The sequence below is a fragment of the Oncorhynchus tshawytscha genome, linkage group LG15 (assembly GCF_018296145.1).
Source record: "Oncorhynchus tshawytscha isolate Ot180627B linkage group LG15, Otsh_v2.0, whole genome shotgun sequence".
In the NCBI taxonomy this organism is placed as follows: domain Eukaryota; kingdom Metazoa; phylum Chordata; class Actinopteri; order Salmoniformes; family Salmonidae; genus Oncorhynchus; species Oncorhynchus tshawytscha.
Window position 1 is genome coordinate 30,768,220 of NC_056443.1, and position 20,585 is coordinate 30,788,804.

The following is a 20,585-nucleotide window of genomic DNA, read 5'->3' on the forward strand; positions in this document are numbered from 1 at the left end:
GACCATGTGGCTCTGCCTAGCCCAAGGAAGAGCTCTCCTGCCTGGGCAGCTGGGCCAGACAGACAGCCTCTCTGGTTCTCTGAAAAAACACGGCCCAGGCTTGTTCCAGATGACAGGTTCCAGACTCTAAGCTGCATGTTCAGTTCCCCATCAGAAAGTATAGACACACCTATGGGATTTGGAAGTTGTTTCTCATTTTTTGGGGGGGAAGATGATTTGTTTTAAGTGACTTCATATCAGGGGAGATGTGTTGTGTAACAAACAAGGCATTAACATGTTCTCTCCTTCATTTGTCCTTCCTCTCCTTCTTTCCCTGTCTTCCAGTCTGTTTTATTCTCCTGGTCTACTCTGTGGAATGATGGGTTGTCAAAGTGTACCGAGCGGGAAGACATGGCTCAGCATTTTAAAGCAAACACACATGCATTCTATCATAGGCATGCAGACACACACACACGCACACTCCTTCTACACCCTCCACTCTACACACTCCTATTACCCCCTTGGTGGGTAGTGCAGAGCTAACCTGGCTGGCTGCTGATGTGACAATCCCCTCTGACTGGGGACCTGGGCACTGAATTCCCCCTGACTCCCCTCTGACTTCTCCCTGACTCCCCCCTGACTCCACCATGACCTCACTAGAAGGTCAACCCATCACCCCCTTTATTGCCGGAGTCTACACTGAGGTTTCAGAGGCAGATAAGGGACAGGCCAATAGGAGGAGAAGGAGAGGGATCGAGAGAGAAAGGTTATTGGTGCCTGTGGGAGTGGAACAGACAGTAGACTTGTCTTGAATGGAGAGGAGGAAAATGAGAAATGGGTAGTTGAGGGTGGCAATGTGTGTTCAAGGGATACTAGAGGAAGTAGGTGTACTCACTCTGTAATAGTGTATAGTCAGTGAGGAAGTGGGTAAGGATAGAGTTCACAGAAAGTCCAGACATGTGTGCACACTGAAAGAACAGCACAGTACCTCCACTTGTGTCCTGCATCTCCATATGCACCAAGTCAGGGTCCACATCTACACCAGCCACAGACCTGAGACAGAGGAAGCTAGAATTCAAGTTGAAAGTTGGAACAACAGAACTCATCTTCTTGTGCACTTCACCCGCCCTTCCTCCCTCTCTCTCTCTCTTCCTCCCTATTTCTCTCTTCCCCCCTCTTTCTCTCTCTTCCTCCCTATCTCTTTCCCCCCTCTCTCTTTTCCCCTCTCTCTCCCTCCTCTCTCTTTTCTCCCTCTCTTTCTCTTTCCCTGCTCTCCCCCCCCACCTCTCTCTCTCTTCCCACCTCTCTCTCCCCCCCATCCATCTCTCTTTCCCCACCCCCACTCTCCCCACCTCTCTCTCTCTTCCCAGCTCTCTCTCTCTTCCCCTCTTTCTCTCTCTCCCCCCCTCCCCATCTCGCTCTCTCCCCCTCTCTCTTTCCCCGCTCTCTCTCACCCCCTCTCTCTCTGCCCCCCCCTCTCTCTGCCCCTCTCTCTCAACCCCCTCTCTCTCTGCCCCCTCTCTCTTTCCCCCTCTCTCTCTTTCCCCTCTCCCCCTCTCTCTCTTTCCCCTCTCCCCCTCTCTCCCGCCACTCTCCCTCTTCCCTTTGCCCCTTTCTCTCTGATTAGAAGTCAGTAGTGAAGTCTGTGAAACCTCCTCAGCTCTTTAAAGATATATGTTAAATATATAAAACCTTCATTACGGTCCGTATAAAGAGCCTGTATGTGCAATTACTGTAGCAGGTTGTGGAAGAGAGGGAGAGAAGGAATGGGGGAGGTAGGGAAAGAGGAAAGGAGGGAGGGAGGGAGAGAGAGAACACAACTCCTTTTTGTATTCTATCAAACGTCTGCCATAATATCAGTATTCTACTCACATAGTTTGGCATTCTCTGAGATGTTCTTTCCGTCTGCTCATGGCCATCAACACCACACGAGCCACAAGTTCACGAAACCCGTAACCAGTTCACCTCAGTTCTATTTCCTGGGATAGCCACTAGCCAGTAACAACCTCTAAACCCAACTCTGAATAAGTAGAGAAACAGAGTTGTATAAAGCATCAATGTCTGTGGCATACATCTTGTTGGACGGACCACCCCGTCAGATAGTAGCTGACTAGCTCTTTCAAGTGAACTTGATTTATCAGGATTGGCTTCCAGACCATTCTTCTCTTCCACAGGGAGAACAAGGCTATTACAAGCCTAACAATCAGCTAATGCTGGCCTATCGGAAAGCATGGATGCTTTGAGAGGCTTTTTAAGGCCCAGGAGTTTTCCGTGTCAGCGCATGTGGTCAGAAAGCACTCTCAGCCCTAGTGTGTTCTAGTTAGAGAAAAATAAAATCTTGACCCTATGATTTGAGCAGGAACAACTAGGCCCTAGACATATAACTACTGTGTCTCTGTTAGCATTTTACGCCTCACTACATACTGGATATTATTGTATTGTTCAGAGAGTCACTGGCAAAAACAAATGGTGATGGTTTTATTAGTAGTCAGTGGTTGGGTTGACACATGTGCTCCGTGGATTATGTACAATGGCTTGCAAAAGTATTACATCCCTCCCCCTGGAATTTTTCCAATTTTGTTGCCTTACAACCTGGAATTAAAATGGATTTTTTGGGGGGGTTTGTATCATTTGATTTACATGACATGCCTACCACTTTGAAGAAGCAAAATATTTTTTATTGTGAAACAAACAAGAAATAATACAAAAAAACTGAAAACTTTGTAGAGACACCTTTCACAGCAATTACAGCTGCAAGTCTCTTGGGGTTTGTCTCTATAAGCTTGGCACATCTAGCCACTGGGATTTCTGCACATTCTTCAAGGAAAAATGTCTCCAGCTCCTTCAAGTTGGATGGGTTCCTGCTGGTGTACAGCCATCTTTAAGTCATACCACAGATTCTCAATTGGATTGAGTTCTGGGCTTTGACTAGGCCACTTAAATGTTTCCCCTTAAACCACTCGAGTGTTGATTTAGCAGTATGCTTAGGTGTCATTCTCCTGCTGGAAGATGAACCTCTGTCCCAGTCTCAAATCTCTGGAAAACTGAAACAGGTTTCCCTCAAGAATTTCCCTGTATTTAGCGCCATCCATCATTCCTTAAATTCTGACCATTTTCTCAGTCCCTGCCGATGAAAAACATGATGCTGCCACCACCATGCTTCACTGTGGGGATGGTGTTCTCGGGGTGATGAGAGGTGTTGGGTTTGCGCCAGACATTTTCCGTGACGTCCAAAAATATAAATTTTAGTCTCATCTGACCAGAGTACCTTCTTCCATATGTTTGGGGAGTCTCCCACATGCCTTTTGGCAAACACCAAACATGTTTATATGTCCATTACATGAATTCCAAATAAAAATCTATTTCAATTCCAGCTTGTAATGCAAAAAAGAAATATAGAAAAATGAATACTTTTGCAAGGCACTGTATAGTACATCACAGTTGATCTCTTATTTTCTCCATCTACTGCCAATGTATACATCATAAATAATACCCTTTGAGATGGGATCCATATGTTCAAATGCAATGCATTGGGAAGTGTGAGGAAATTGCCTCTAAGGCCAGATCTAAAATCAGTTAACTATTAGTGGTCAAAGGTCTGGATTTGGTTGTGCAATCTGATCCTAGACCTGTTATCAGACACAACTTCTGCTTGACAAAGAAAGCAGGTTAGGAATAGCCTATCTAGACCCATAGTGAGAAGTACATTTTTGGGGGGCAAGTCAGTTAAGAACAAATACTTATTTACAATGAGAGACAACACTGGGTCAAGTGTGCACTGCCTTATGAGACTCCCAGTCATGGCCAGATGTGATTCGAACCAGGCACTGCAGTGATGCCTCTTGCACTGAGATGCAGTGCCTTAGACCGCTGCGCCACTCAGGAGTTACCTCAGGTTGGAGTGTTTTTAACGCTCTAGCTTGGGATGATTTGTGCATTGGGTTTGGACAGATAAATCAAGGATGTCCCGGTTTCAACACAACTGGCTTCATAACCACTGATCTGGAACCAGCTGATAACTCAGACCTGTCCAGGTATCAACACTACTGGCTTCATAACCACTGATCTGGAACCAGCTGATAACTCAGACCAGTCCAGGTCTCAACACTACTGGCTTCATAACCACTGATCTGGAACCAGCCATTGTGAAGCCGATCATTTCTCTGAGAGAAGAAAACAGCAGGCAGTCTCGATATATGACCTTCTGCTCAGAACTGGAGGGAGGGAGGGAGGGAGGGAGGGAGGGAGGGAGGGAGGGAGGGAGGGAGGGAGGGAGGGAGGGAGGGAGGGAGGGAGGGAGGGAGGGAGGGAGGGAGGGAGGGAGGGAGGGAGGGAGGGAGGGAAAATGGATGCAGAAGGGGAGATCTAAAACTCACAGCTATATTTTATGTTGTAAAGGCAGAGTTACTGAATGGCAAATAAAGCAAGTTAGATTATAAGGACAGATTTGTGATCAGAACTTACCAGAATATTCTGCCCTTGGTTACTCGTTCCTGCATTAGAGTCCACTTCCGGCCCAAATCCATGGACACATAGAGCTGTGAAATAAAAAAATCCAACCTATCAAACAACAGTTGTTTACTCAGTAGAAATGACATGAATTGATATGAAAACAAATCCAGATAAACAGGATTTGAATGGAGGTGAACTGGATGGTTGTCGGAGATTTTCATGTCCGTATTGGTGATTGTGTCATCCCTGTACGTCCCTCTGTGTGTGTAGCGAATGGGGAGGTTGTGTGTAGTAGAGCGAAAAGTCCAGTAAGTCAAGCAAGTGAATTTTACGGTTCACCTACACCAGGCCAACCTCTATTCATCTTAGTAGGCCATTCCATGTGAGTGAATTTGAGTGTGTGTGTGTGTGTGTGTGTGTGTGTGTGTGTGTGTGTGTGTGTGTGTGTGTGTGTGTGTGTGTGTGTGTGTGTGTGTGTGTGTGTGTGTGTGTGTGTGTGTGTGTGTGTGTGTGTGTGTGTGTGTGTGTGTGGTTGTAAGTGTGTGTGTGTGTGTGTGTCTGTGTGGTTGTGTGTTTGTTGTGTGTGCATGTGCACCATTGATCGGCTTTATAATGAAAATGTATAGATTTTTCTCACAAGGTATCCCAGAAGACATATGAAAAGAACAAAAATGATTTCACCCCTGAGCCTGTACACATTCCCTTAGTGCCACACACACACGCACACACACACGCACACACACACTCACACGCACACACACACAGTGTATTGTAAGTGTACATGCACTTACAATACGCTTACAAAACACAGAATCTCTCACTGAATTCCAGAGAGCCCCATTTATTCATTTTGAGCAAACATAATAAAACTAGATGGCCAGAACCTCGTTAAATCAAACCTGACCATCACAACATTCTCAAAGAATAACCTTGATAGGAATCCCATGGAGTGATCTCAAAAAACTATCTTTCCCTATAAACATATTAATATGAAATTATTTTTTTTGCACTGTTAAATGATTTTTGACTCTCCATCTGTAGCCTGGCCACATGGAGTAGATTAAAACCTCATTTAATTTCATGTTTAATTAATTGTTAATTATTAAAGTGGAGTTCCCTCCATATGCTGTTGCTACTGTGACTGTCTGAGTTATCGGAGAAGAGATCGAAGAGACAGAACATGCAGAGATGTCCCCAGACACTGGTCTGAGGACACTTTTGCACTTTCTTCTAAAAACGGCTATGGTTGGGATCCAGGGAAGGTAAAACTGATCCTAAATCTGTGCCTTAGGGAAATTCTCTTTACCCACCTACTCCCTCTTTTCAGCAATGTAAACTAGAATAATATGTAATCATTGCACCAACTATGAATAAAAAAAGCCATTCTGTAAATAAAACAACAGTATGCTATTAAATGCTGTCTTTGTGTGGGGAAGGCTATCTTATCCAGTTAATTCATTAAGCAGCCAGGTCACCAGTGATACAAGTCAGTATTCGCCGTCCATCGGGAGATGCTGTGGAAACTGGCCACTAGGGGCAAAGTTGTGCGCTGTTACCTAGGTTTGGGTTTTTGCTAGGGCATTGTAGACTGGAATGGCGGATAGGCATCTGATTCCCAAAGGTTGCAAGTTCAAATCCAGCAAAAGAAAGTTGTTTTTAAGATGTTTGCTTTAAGACTGTTCCAAACCTTAAACCTTACCGTAACCATTTGGAGTTAATGCCTAACTTTAAGCTTTCAGACTTACTGTGTAAACTTAACTCTAACATGACAAAGTTAATGCCTAAACGTAACCTTAAACACTTTGAAATGTGATGTTTGCAACAATGTCAAAATGTGAAGTTTGAGAAACATGGATGAACGTCTAATTCTGACGTGAGACTGTGAGACCTAGTTGGAATCAAGCAACACAGTGAAAGGGAAGGAAACTCCTGCTATGAGTTTGTCTTTGTTGTAGACCTGTTGTCATAAAATGCTCAGGTTGGTAGTAAGTGGCCGTATTTATTAGAAATAGCTTTTGATCGACTGTTTTGCAGCTGAACGATGGTGATTTTGTTCAGGGCAATCTCCTCATAAAAAAAACAACAGACGTCTAAGTCTGGAACAATCGGACTGTGACGTGGTCTTTTGATGGTGACCCACCTTGCCCTCCTTGCAGTAAGCCAGCACCTTGTCCTCCTCCTTAGGGTGGAAGAGGAGGGTCTCAGCAGTGAAGGAGAGGGGCTGGCGCTGGAAAGAGGAGCCCTCGTCTGTACTGATGAACAGCAACTGGTCCCGCTCGTTAATGGACGAACTCACCAGGATCACCTGACAGGGGAGGGGAGAGAGGTCAGAGGTCAGAATGTAGATACGGATAAGGGATGTGTAATGTGGTAATATCTGAATGAGGAGAAGTGTAGTTGATGAGTTGAAATGATTTTGTTCTGTCAGCAGTTTTATGGTAGTTGTAGAGACCCCCCCCACACACACACACACACACACACCGTACTCATAATCAGGGCCATTCTCAAGGCCACCAGAACACTTCATCACCGTGGTCTACCTCTTACTCAGTAGAGACACCATATCGATTATCTAATATTCTAATATTCTAATATATTTATAGCTCATAAATGGAACAAATTGTAGTGGGGAACTCTGAGTTTACCATCTCACCAATCACCATTAAGTGTTGGACAGGATAACCATCAATAGGGCTAAGCTATGATCAACACCAACTTATTAGCCAATCGTATTGCTCAAAATTCTGTTATCTGCAACACTCAGTCATGAGCAAATCATCCAAAGAGGAGAAAGATGGGGCAAACTGTATCTACTGAATGTGTGGCATGTTTAATAGCACAAGTTATCTTACATACTCTCTTCTCCTCTCTCTTCCTCTCTCATCTATCTCCTCCTCTCTCATCTCTTCTCCTCTCTCTTCCTCTCTCATCTATCTCCTCCTCTCTCATCTCTCTCCTCCTCTCTCATCTCTCTTCCTCTCTCCTCCTCTCTCATCTATCTCTCATCTCTCTCCTCCTCTCTCATCTCTCTCCTCCTCTCTCATCTCTCCTCCTCTCTCTTCCTCTCTCATCTATCTCCTCCTCTCTCATCTCTCTTCTCCTCTCTCTTCCTCTCTCATCTATCTCCTCCTCTCTCATCTATCTCTTCCTCTCTCATCTATCTCCTCCTCTCTCATCTCTCTCCTCCTCTCTCATCTCTCCCTCTCTCCTCCTCTCTCATCTATCTCTCATCTCTCTCCTCCTCTCTCATCTCTCTCCTCCTCTCTCATCTCTCCTCCTCTCTCCTCTCCTCCTCTCTCATCTCTTCTCCTCTCTCTTCCTCTCTCATCTATCTCCTCCTCTCTCATCTCTCTCCTCCTCTCTCATCTCTCTTCCTCTCTCCTCCTCTCTCATCTATCTCTCATCTCTCTCCTCCTCTCTCATCTCTCTCCTCCTCTCTCATCTCTCCTCCTCTCTCTTCCTCTCTCATCTATCTCCTCCTCTCTCATCTCTCTCCTCCTCTCTCATCTCTCTCCTCCTCTCTCCTCCTCTCTCATCCTCTCGCTCCCTCTCTCCTCCTCTCTCTCCTCCTGTTCTCTCTCTATCTCCCTCTCTCTTCCTCTCTCTCTCCCTCTCGCTCCACATTGCTATTGCTATGCCCCTCATACCTTAAGTATTACTAAGGGCTCCCCACTCTGGGCTGTGTGCTTGTGTGTAAGCGTTTTGTGTGTGTGTGTGTGTGTGTGTGTGTGTGTGTGTGTGTGTGTGTGTGTGTGTAAGGGTTGGATGAGCAAGCCGGGTCTAAGCTGGCTTCTATGGAGAGCCACGGTCAATTAACAACCCCTAGCCTGCCTGTTTGTTCTGCCTGCATACAGCTGCCATGCCGCCTGTGGAGAGATGGGGAGAAGAGGCACTGCGGAGGGACGGAGGGAGGGATGGAGGGAGGAATGGAAAGCATGAATACGGAGGAAAAGTAATTAGGAGCTCAGGCTGGCAAGTGAGATGTTTTGTTTCAGGAGGATTGTGTGTGTGTGCTTGTTTTGTCCTAAAAAAAAGCACATATTCGCCAGTCCCCACAAGGAAGAAGGCTATTTTAAGCTTAGGGTTTAGGGTTAGGAGTTTTGGGTTAAGGTTAGATTAAGTGTTACGGGTTTGGGGTTAAGGTTAGGGTTATGGTTAAGAGTTATTGGATTAGGGCGAGACATTGAATAACTTAGGCTAGCCCTGCCTGTCTTATATCCCATACCTTTCCTCATTGTAAAAATGAATTTGTTCTTAACTGTCTTGTCTAGTTAAATAAATAAAATAAAATGACCTACAGTACTGGTGTTGCAGTACTGCTGACAACCTATGAGTGGCGCTGTTGTCAAACCGACAGAACAGCCAACCTATGAGTGGTGCTGTTGTCAAACCGACAGAACAGCCAACCTATGAGTGGTGCTGTTGTCAAGCCGACAGAACAGCCAACCTATGAGTGGTGCTGTTGTCAAACCGACAGAACAGCCAACCTATGAGTGGTGCTGTTGTCAAACCGACAGAACAGCCAACCTATGAGTGGTGCTGTTGTCAAGCCGACAGAACAGCCAATCTCTTGAAAAGCAGCCAAACAATGGGAATCAAGGTTAAACCTCAAACTTGGTTCTTCTCCCTGACTTAACATCATGACAAAAACTAAGCCATGAACTTTCAGAAGCCAGTACAAGGCGAGAGAAACTACAGTAACGCTCCTGAGAGGTCCGATTATCTTTTCATCACATCCACCACTCAAAACGATTTCCTCCGAGTAACAAAGTCACGCTCACTCAGTACAGTGCTCCTATTGGGTGTCGAAGATAAAAGCTGGCCCTGAAAACGTCCGGTGTCTACACTTGAGACAGCATAGGGGGTGTATGATACACCGGGGGACGTACAGGAACCTGAATACAGTAAGGTGTGTAATTATGCCACTCCGTATGTTTAGGCATCAGACAACCGGCACTCTCTTGTGGGAGCTATTCCCAGCTTCTGATCATATTGGAGCCGTCAGTGATTATTATTACATGTTTAGGTGGCAGATCAGCTGTTAATGTTGCAGATAGATTGTGGCTTCCATCAATTCAATTGTCTACATCCTTTCCAATCGCCCGTCAGTGATTTGCGCTTAATCTGTCCCGTGGGTTTCGTGAAGCAAAACAACAACATTGAAAGTCCCGTCACTTCCTCTAATCTCGGATGCTGATTGGTTAAAACAAGTTGTTCCTCAATGTCTATTATTTAGTCATACAATTTGTCATCAAACACACAAATCTGCTTAGCTGTCTTAAAATCCTATTACAGCAAGTGGTATCCATCTTTACTGATACATGTTGTGTATAATGGGATGGGGAAATGATGGTGGGACAGATCTGAGAACAGATCTGAGGACAAAGTTGTTGTTGTACAACCTGGAGAGATGAAGAGACACTAATGCCATGGGCATACGTCACTGGGTAAACAAATACTATCACATGGTGGGGACACACAGAAACGTAAGGCACTGTGGCGCGCACACACACGCACACACAAACGCACACAAACGCACACAAACGCACACACACACACACACACACACACATGCACACACACACGCACACGAACGCACACACACGCACACACACACACACGCACACACACGCACACACAAACGCACACAAACGCACACAAACACGCACGCACGCACACACAGATCATTCACACTTCCGGCGCCGACAGAGATGGCCGCCTCGCTTCGCGTTCCTAGGAAACTATGCAGTTTTTAGTTTTTTTACGTGTTATTTCTTACACTAGTACCCCAGGTCATCTTAGGTTTCATTACATACAGCCGAGAAGAACTACTGAATATAAGATCAGCGTCAACTCACCATCAGTACGACCAAGAATATGTTTTTCGCGACGCGGATCCTGTGTTCTGCCTTACAACCAATGGAGTGGATTACATGCAGCGACCCAAAAAAACGACTCAGAAAAAGAGGGAAACGAAGCGGTCTTCTGGTCAGACTCCGGAGACGGGCACATCGTGCACCACTCCCTAGCATTCTTCTTGCCAATGTCCAGTCTCTTGACAACAAGGTTGATGAAATCCGAGCAAGGGTAGCATTCCAGAGGGACATCAGAGACTGTAACGTTCTTTGCTTCACGGAAACATGGCTAACTGGAGAGACGCTATCCGAAGCGGTGCAGCCAGCGGGTTTCTCCACGCATCGCGCCGACAGAAACAAACATCTTTCTGGTAAGAAGAGGGGCGGGGGCGTATGCCTCATGGCCAACGTGATATGGTGTGATGAAAGAAACATACAGGAACTCAAATCCTTCTGTTCACCTGATTTAGAATTCCTCACAATCAAATGTAGACCGCATTATCTACCAAGAGAATTCTCTTCGATTATAATCACAGCCGTATATATCCCCCCCCAAGCAGACACATCGATGGCTCTGAACGAACTTTATTTAACTCTCTGCAAACTGGAAACGATTTATCCGGAGGCTGCATTCATTGTAGCTGGGGATTTTAACAAGGCTAATCTGAAAACAAGACTCCCTAAATTTGATCAGCATATCGATTGCGCAACCAGGGGTGGAAAGACCCTGGATCATTGTTACTCTAACTTCCGCGACGCATATAAGGCCCTGCCCCGCCCCCTTTCGGAAAAGCTGACCACGACTCCATTTTGTTGATCCCTGCCTACAGACAGAAACTAAAACAAGAGGCTCCCACGCTGAGGTCTGTCCAACGCTGGTCCGACCAAGCTGACTCCACACTCCAAGACTGCTTCCATCACGTGGACTGGGAGATGTTTCGTATTGCGTCAGACAACAACATTGACGAATACGCTGATTCGGTGTGCGAGTTCATTAGAACGTGCGTTGAAGATGTCGTTCCCATAGCAACGATTAAAACATTCCCTAACCAGAAACCGTGGATTGATGGCAGCAGCATTCGTGTGAAACTGAAGGCGCGAACCACTGCTTTTAATCAGGGCAAGGTGTCTGGTAACATGACTGAATACAAACAGTGCAGCTATTCCCTCCGCAAGGCTATCAAACAAGCTAAGCGCCAGTACAGAGACAAAGTAGAATCTCAATTCAACGGCTCAGACACAAGAGGCATGTGGCAGGGTCTACAGTCAATCACGGACTACAGGAAGAAACCCAGCCCAGTCACGGACCAGGATGTCTTGCTCCCAGGCAGACTAAATAACTTTTTGCCCGCTTTGAGGACAATACAGTGCCACTGACACGGCCTGCAACGAAAACATGCGGTCTCTCCTTCACTGCAGCCGAAGTGAGTAAGACATTTAAACGTGTTAACCCTCGCAAGGCTGCAGGCCCAGACGGCATCCCCAGCCGCGCCCTCAGAGCATGCGCAGACCAGCTGGCCGGTGTGTTTACGGACATATTCAATCAATCCCTATACCAGTCTGCTGTTCCCACATGCTTCAAGAGGGCCACCATTGTTCCTGGTCCCAAGAAAGCTAAGGTAACTGAGCTAAACGACTACCGCCCCGTAGCACTCACATCTGTCATCATGAAGTGCTTTGAGAGACTAGTCAAGGACCATATCACCTCCACCCTACCTGACACCCTAGACCCACTTGCTTACCGCCCAAATAGGTCCACAGACGATGCAATCTCAACCACACTGCACACTGCCCTAACCCATCTGGACAAGAGGAATACCTATGTGAGAATGCTGTTCATCGACTACAGCTCGGCATTCAACACCATAGTACCCTCCAAGCTCGTCATCAAGCTCGAGACCCTGGGTCTCGACCCCGCCATGTGCAACTGGGTACTGGACTTCCTGACGGGCCGCCCCCAGGTGGTGAGGGTAGGCAACAACATCTCCTCCCCGCTGATCCTCAACACTGGGGCCCCACAAGGGTGCGTTCTGAGCCCTCTCCTGTACTCCCTGTTCACCCACGACTGCGTGGCCACGCACGCCTCCAACTCAATCATCAAGTTTGCGGACGACACAACAGTGGTAGGCTTGATTACCAACAACGACGAGACGGCCTACAGGGAGGAGGTGAGGGCCCTCGGAGTGTGGTGTCAGGAAAATAACCTCACACTCAACGTCAACAAAACTAAGGAGATGATTGTGGACTTCAGGAAACAGCAGAGGGAACACCCCCCCATCCACATCGATGGAACAGTAGTGGAGAGGGTAGCAAGTTTTAAGTTCCTCGGCATACACATCAAAGACAAACTGAATTGGTCCACTCACACAGACAGCATCGTGAGGAAGGCGCAGCAGCGCCTCTTCAACCTCAGGAGGCTGAAGAAATTCGGCTTGTCACCAAAAGCACTCACAAACTTCTACAGATGCACAATCAAGAGCATCCTGTCGTGCTGTATCACCGCCTGGTATGGCAACTGCACCGCCCTCAACCGTAAGGCTCTCCAGAGGGTAGTGAGTTCTGCACAACGCATCACCGGGGGCAAACTACCTGCCCTCCAGGACACCTACACCACCCGATGCTACAGGAAGGCCATAAAGATCATCAAGGACATCAACCACCCGAGCCACTGCCTGTTCACCCCGCTGTCATCCAGAAGGCGAGGTCAGTACAGGTGCATCAAAGCTGGGACCGAGAGACTGAAAAACAGCTTCTATCTCAAGGCCATCAGACTGTTAAACAGCCACCACTAACATTGAGTGGCTACTGCCAACACACTGTCAATGACACTGACTCTACTCCAGCCACTTTAATAATGGGAATTGATGGGAAATGATGTAAATATATCACTAGCCACTTTAAACAATGCTACCTTATATAATGTTACTTACCCTACATTATTCATCTCATATGCATACGTAGATACTGTACTCTATATCATCGACTGCATCCTTATGTAATACATGTATCACTAGCCACTTTAACTATGCCACTTGGTTTACATACTCATCTCATATGTATATACTGTTCTCGATATCATCTACTGTATCTTGCCTATGCTGCTCTGTACCATCACTCATTCATATATCCTTATGTACATATTCTTTATCCCCTTACACTGTGTATAAGACAGTAGTTTTTTGGAATTGTTAGTTAGATTACTTGTTCGTTATTACTGCATTGTCGGAACTAGAAGCACAAGCTTTTCGCTACACTCGCATTAACATCTGCTAACCATGTGTATGTGACAAATAAAATTTGATTTGATTTGATTTGACACACACACACACACACACACACACACACACACACACACACACACACACACACACACAGGCCTTTATCACAGAGGTAATCCATTGCAGGCCAATCTATGGATCTTTGTATGTCTATTCTGTAGAAAACAGCAATCAATGGAAGAGTCTCTTTCAGCCAGCACAGAGAACCATACACCTACTGTCCCCGGTCAACCAATCACAGAGTAGCAAACATGCAAAAATTCTCCATCTCCACCTGACTGTAAACTGAAGCCAGCGCACCATAGTAATGTTTATCACCTTGGATAGAACACAGATTTCTAGTTGAGTTTTGTTTGTAAATGTCTTAGGACACTCCTGTCCATCTGAGGAGAAACACAGAACCCGTTGGTTAGTCTTTCACGGTTGCCATTTTCTGAATGTAGCTGCAGCACAATTACTTTCCACCCAATTACATATGCAAATTGACCGTGTTGACTTTCAGTGAGAGCAGGAACTGTGCAATAGGGGAGTGGTGAGCCGCGTTATGCTCTGTATAAACCAGAGAGTCGTATTGTCAGGATTGCCTGGGAGATTTAAGATTATATTGACATAACGTTATTAAAATCTTCCCAGGACTAGCTATGAGAAAGTACACAGCATTGTGAAAAAGTCTACAAATCAAATTCATAAGTTGAGAACTAAAGAAAAAATTATGTTCACAGGAAAGTGTCATACACACACACACACACACACACACACACACACACACACACACACACACACACACACACACACACACACACACACACACACACAAATGGTCACGCATAGGGTGGCAAAATTCCATGACCTTTCAATAAATTCCCTGGTTCTCCTGAAATCCCGGTTGGAGCATTCCCGGAGTCAGGACGGAATAAGATGGAAATCCGGAATTTATTGAAAGGTCCCTGGATTTTGCAACCCTAGTCATGCACCCACACCTGTGTGCACACCATGCACCCACACACACACCTCACCCCAGCACACACACCACAGTATGCTAGCCATCCAGGGAGAGGACTGGGTGATAGATGATATCCATTACACCAGGGAAAGGAGTGACAGCCCCAACAGAGAGTAGTACACTGTGTCAGAGGTGTCAGGAAGGACCAACTACCCACAGCTACATCCCTTAATGCATTAACCATAGCCCGTGCATTATGGATATTAGTTTCCAGAGGCAAGTGCATTTGTACTACACTAGTGGCGACTGGCAGGACACGACCCGGCTCTGCAGAGCTGCAGGAGTTGTGACCCATTTTTGTTGGTTATGTTGTCATAGTTGTGCCTCTCTCTCTCTCTCATAGTACAGTCAGAGGCTAAGCTTCCCATTAGAACATGAAGGTGTTGTTCAATCACACTCTGGCATTTCTCTCTCCCTTTCCAGTTACCAGAGAAAGAGAGAGAGAGAGATAGAAAGGGCACGAGAGAGAGGAAGAGAGAACGAGTCATGGAGGAGAATGAGAGAGAGTAAGGAGAGAGAGAGAGAGAGGGACCTCTGAGGAATGACTTCAGACTTAATAATCACAGTGAGTCACAGTATGAGTGTTCATCTGTGAGGATCTCTCCCTGCACCGCCTGGTGTGTGTGTGTCTGTCTCTCTCCCTGCACCGCCTGGTGTGTCTGTGTCTCCCTACACTGCCTGGTGTGTCTGTTTGTCTGTCTGTCTCTCTCCCTGCACCGCCTGGTGTGTGTCTGTCTGTCTCTCTCCCTGCACCACCTGGTGTGTGTGTGTGTCTGTCTGTCTGTCTCTCTCCCTGCACCGCCTGGTGTGTGTCTGTCTGTCTCTCTCCCTGCACTGCCTGGTGTGTGTGTGTGTGTGTGTGTGTGTGTGTGTGTGTGTGTCTGTCTGTCTGTCTGTCTGTCTGTCTGTCTGTCTGTCTGTCTGTCTGTCTGTCTGTCTGTCTGTCTGTCTGTCTGTCTGATGTTGTAATCACAGGGAGATCGATCTAGTTTGAAGTCAAAGTAAAACGTCCATCCAGGTCCCAGAAAATCTAGAATTGCCTTCAAAAAGGACCACTAGGGGCAACGGTTTACCCATGCCAGGGTAAAAGCTGTTACCTTCAGGTTGACTGGTGGCATGCCAGGGTAAAAGCTGTCACCTTCAGGTTGACTGGTGGCATGCCAGGGTAAAATATGTCACCTTCAGGTTGACTGGAGCATGCCAGGGTAAAAGCTGTCACCTTCAGGTTGACTGGTGGCATGCCAGGGTAAAAGCTGTCACCTTCAGGTTGACTGGTGGCATGCCAGGGTAAAAGCTGTCACCTTCAGGTTGACTGGTGGCATGCCAGGGTAAAAGCTGTCACCTTCAGGTTGACTGGTGGCATGCCAGGGTAAAAGCTGTCACCTTCAGGTTGACTGGTGGCATGCCAGGGTAAAAGCTGTCACCTTCAGGTTGACTGGTGGCATGCCAGGGTAAAAGCTGTCACCTTCAGGTTGACTGGTGGCATGCCAGGGTAAAAGCTGTCACCTTCAGGTTGACTGGTGGCATGCCAGGGTAAAAGCTGTCACCTTCAGGTTGACTGGTGGCATGCCAGGGTAAAAGCTGTCACCTTCAGGTTGACTGGTGGCATGCCAGGGTAAAAGCTGTCACCTTCAGGTTGACTGGTGGAATGCCAGGGTAAAAGCTGTCACCTTCAGGTTGACTGGTGGCATGCCAGGGTAAAAGCTGTCACCTTCAGGTTGACTGGTGGCTTGCCAGGGTAAAAGCTGTCACCTTCAGGTTGACTGGTGGCATGCCAGGGTAAAAGCTGTCACCTTCAGGTTGACTGGTGGCTTGCCAGGGTAAAAGCTGTCACCTTCAGGTTGACTGGTGGCATGCCAGGGTAAAAGCTGTTACCTTCAGGTTGACTGGTGGCTTGCCAGGGTAAAAGCTGTCACCTTCAGGTTGACTGGAGCATGCCAGGGTAAAAGCTGTCACCTTCAGGTTGACTGGTGGCATGCCAGGGTAAAAGCTGTCACCTTCAGGTTGACTGGTGGCATGCCAGGGTAAAAGCTGTCACCTTCAGGTTGACTGGTGGCATGCCAGGGTAAAAGCTGTCACCTTCAGGTTGACTGGTGGCTTGCCAGGGTAAAAGCTGTCACCTTCAGGTTGACTGGTGGCATGCCAGGGTAAAAGCTGTCACCTTCAGGTTGACTGGTGGCATGCCAGGGTAAAAGCTGTCACCTTCAGGTTGACTGGTGGCATGCCAGGGTAAAAGATGTTACCTTCAGGTTGACTGGAGCATGCCAGGGTAAAAGCTGTCACCTTCAGGTTGACTGGAGCATGCCAGGGTAAAAGCTGTCACCTTCAGGTTGACTGGTGGCATGCCAGGGTAAAAGCTGTCACCTTCAGGTTGACTGGTGGCTTGCCAGGGTAAAAGCTGTCACCTTCAGGTTGACTGGTGGCATGCCAGGGTAAAAGCTGTCACCTTCAGGTTGACTGGTGGCTTGCCAGGGTAAAAGCTGTTACCTTCAGGTTGACTGGTGGCTTGCCAGGGTAAAAGCTGTCACCTTCAGGTTGACTGGTGGCATGCCAGGGTAAAAGCTATCACCTTCAGGTTGACTGGTGGCATGCCAGGGTAAAAGCTGTCACCTTCAGGTTGACTGGAGCATGCCAGGGTAAAAGCTGTCACCTTCAGGTTGACTGGTGGCATGCCAGGGTAAAAGCTGTCACCTTCAGGTTGACTGGTGGCATGCCAGGGTAAAAGCTGTCACCTTCAGGTTGACTGGTGGCTTGCCAGGGTAAAAGCTGTTACCTTCAGGTTGACTGGTGGCTTGCCAGGGTAAAGCTGTTACCTTCAGGTTGACTGGTGGCTTGCCAGGGTAAAAGCTGTCACCTTCAGGTTGACTGGTGGCTTGCCAGGGTAAAAGCTGTCACCTTCAGGTTGACTGGTGGCATGCCAGGGTAAAAGCTGTCACCTTCAGGTTGACTGGAGCATGCCAGGGTAAAAGCTGTCACCTTCAGGTTGACTGGTGGCATGCCAGGGTAAAAGCTGTCACCTTCAGGTTGACTGGTGGCTTGCCAGGGTAAAAGCTGTCACCTTCAGGTTGACTGGAGCATGCCAGGGTAAAAGCTGTCACCTTCAGGTTGACTGGTGGCATGCCAGGGTAAAAGCTGTCACCTTCAGGTTGACTGGTGGCTTGCCAGGGTAAAAGCTGTCACCTTCAGGTTGACTGGTGGCTTGCCAGGGTAAAAGCTGTCACCTTCAGGTTGACTGGTGGCATGCCAGGGTAAAAGCTGTCACCTTCAGGTTGACTGGTGGCATGCCAGGGTAAAAGCTGTCACCTTCAGGTTGACTGGAGCATGCCAGGGTAAAAGCTGTCACCTTCAGGTTGACTGGTGGCTTGCCAGGGTAAAAGCTGTCACCTTCAGGTTGACTGGTGGCTTGCCAGGGTAAAAGCTGTCACCTTCAGGTTGACTGGTGGCTTGCCAGGGTAAAAGCTGTCACCTTCAGGTTGACTGGTGGCTTGCTAGGGTAAAAGCTGTTACCTTCAGGTTGACTGGTGGCTTGCCAGGGTAAAAGCTGTTACCTTCAGGTTGACTGGTGGCTTGCCAGGGTAAAAGCTGTTACCTTCAGGTTGACTGGAGCATGCCAGGGTAAAAGCTGTTACCTTCAGGTTGACTGGTGGCTTGCCAGGGTAAAAGCTGTTACCTTCAGGTTGACTGGAGCATGCCAGGGTAAAAGCTGTTACCTTCAGGTTGACTGGTGGCTTGCCAGGGTAAAAGCTGTCACCTTCAGGTTGACTGGTGGCATGCCAGGGTAAAAGCTGTTACCTTCAGGTTGACTGGTGGCATGCCAGGGTAAAAGCTGTTACCTTCAAGTAGACTGGAGCATGCCAGGGTAAAAGCTGTTACCTTCAAGTAGCCTGGTGGCTTGATAGGGTAAAAGCTGTTACCTTCAAGTAGACTGGAGCAGGGTAAAAGCTGATCTCTGGTGCCGAGGGTTGAGTGCTCAATCCCAGGCGATCGTTTTTGTTTTTCTATTTGAAGTCTTTCCCTAACTTAAACCCTTAACCACTCTGACTTCATTCCTAAACTTAACCCTATTTTAAACTTATCCCAAACCTTAACCCTTAATTTAACAAGATGTGAAACCCCCAGTCCGAAAAGAGTGTTTTTGGTTTCAGTTAGGTAACAGTGTCTCAGCTTAAAAGTCAATAACTGATGTTTACTTTGACTTCACCCATAGACGTTTTGAAAAACGTGGACACCTTGTTGTGATTACGTAGATCCACCTGGGTAATTTCTTCATAGACCACTAATTGACCTCTCTTCAGCAGGTTCTCAACCATAAAACACTTAATACACTGAGAGTGCCTAAACTAACTTTATGTAAAAAGAATGCAAAATGTACAGTTGAAGACGGAAGTTTACATACACCAGCCAAATACATTTAAACTCAGTTTTTCACAATTCCTGACATCCTAACTGTCTTAGGTCAGTTAGGATTACCACTTTATTTCAAGAATGTGAAATGTCAGAATAATAGTAGAGAGAATTATGTATTTCACCTATTATTTCTTTAATCTCATTCCCAGTGGGTCAGAAGTTTACATACACTCAATTAGTATTTGGTAGCATTGCCTTTAAATTGATTAACTAGGGTCAAACATTTCGGGTAGCTTTCCACAAGCTTCCCACAATAAGTTGGGTGAATTTTGGCCCATTCCTCCTGACAGAGCTGGTGTAACTGAGTCATGTTTCTAGGCCTCCTTGCTCGCACACGCTTTTTCAGTTCTGCCCACAAATTTTCTATATGATTGAGGTCAGGGCTTTGTGATGGCCACTCCAATACCTTGACTTTGTTGTCCTTAAGCTATTTTGCCACCACTTTGGAAGTATGCTTGGGGTCCTTGTCCATTTGGAAGACCCATTTGCGACCAAGCTTTAACTTCCTGACTGATGTCTTGAGAAGTTGTTTCAATATATCCCCATCATTTTCCCTCCTCATGAAGCCATCTATTTTGTGAAGTGCACCAGTCCCTCCTGCAGCAAGGCACAACATGGTGCTGCCACCCCTGTGCTTCACAGTTGGGATGGTGTTCTTTGGCTTGCAAGCCTCCCCCTTTTTCCTCCAAACATAACAATGGTCATTATGGCTAAACAGTTCTATTTTTGTTTCATCCGACTAAAGGACATTTCTCCAAAAAGTGTGATCTTTATCCCCATGTGCAGTTGCAAACCGTAGTCTGGCTTTTTTATGGTGGTTTTGGAGCAGTGGTTTCTTCCTTGCTGGGCAGCCTTTCAGGTTATGTCGATATATGAGTCGTTTGACTGTGGATATAGATACTTTTTGTACCTGTACCTCTACACAAGATCCTTTGCTGTTGTTCTGGGATTGATTTGCACTTTTCGCACCAAAGTATGTTAATCTCTGGGAGACAGAACGCTTCTCCTTCCTGAGCGGTATGATGGCTGCGTGGTCCCATGATGTTTATACCTGCATACTATTGTTTGTACAGATGAACGTGATACCCTCAGCCATTTGGAAATTGCTCCCAAGGATGAACCAGACTTGTAGAGGTCTACCATTTTTTTCTGAGGTCTTGGCTGATTTCTTTTGATTTTCCCATGATGTAAAGCAAAGAGGCACTGAGTTTGAAGGTAGGCCTTGAAATACATCCACAGGTACACCTCCAATTAGTTCAAATGATGTCGATTAGCCTATCAGAAGCTTCTAAAGCCATGACATCATTATCAATAACAGTCAACATAGTGTAATTAAACCTCTGACCCACTGGAATTGTGATACAGCGAATTATAAGTGAAATAATCTCTGTCAACAAAACAAAATGACTTGTGTCATGCACAAAGTAGATGTCCTAACCAACTTGCTAAAACTATTGTTTGTTAACTTTTTAAGGCTGCAGGGGCAGTATTGAGTAGCTCGGATGAAAAGGTGCCCATTGTAAACGGCCAGCTCCTCAGTCTCAGTTGCTAATATATGCATACTATTATTAGTATTGGATAGAAAACACTCTGAAGTTTCTAAAACTGTTT

General features: G+C 46.6%; 1 protein-coding gene across 3 annotated transcripts in view; it reads right to left on the minus strand.

Moving 5' to 3' along the window:
• LOC112239867 (VPS10 domain-containing receptor SorCS2-like) overlaps nucleotides 1-20,585 on the minus strand; it is a 450,420-nt gene that overhangs the window by 69,866 nt on the left and 359,969 nt on the right. For all 3 annotated transcript variants that reach the window (XM_042298460.1, XM_042298459.1, XM_042298458.1), the window contains exons 4-6: nucleotides 6,572-6,736; nucleotides 4,444-4,517; nucleotides 968-1,032 (exon numbers count right to left, since the gene is read on the minus strand). In XM_042298460.1, the coding sequence (XP_042154394.1) occupies nucleotides 968-1,032; nucleotides 4,444-4,517; nucleotides 6,572-6,736 (304 nt within the window). The remainder of the gene's footprint in view (nucleotides 1-967; nucleotides 1,033-4,443; nucleotides 4,518-6,571; nucleotides 6,737-20,585) is intronic.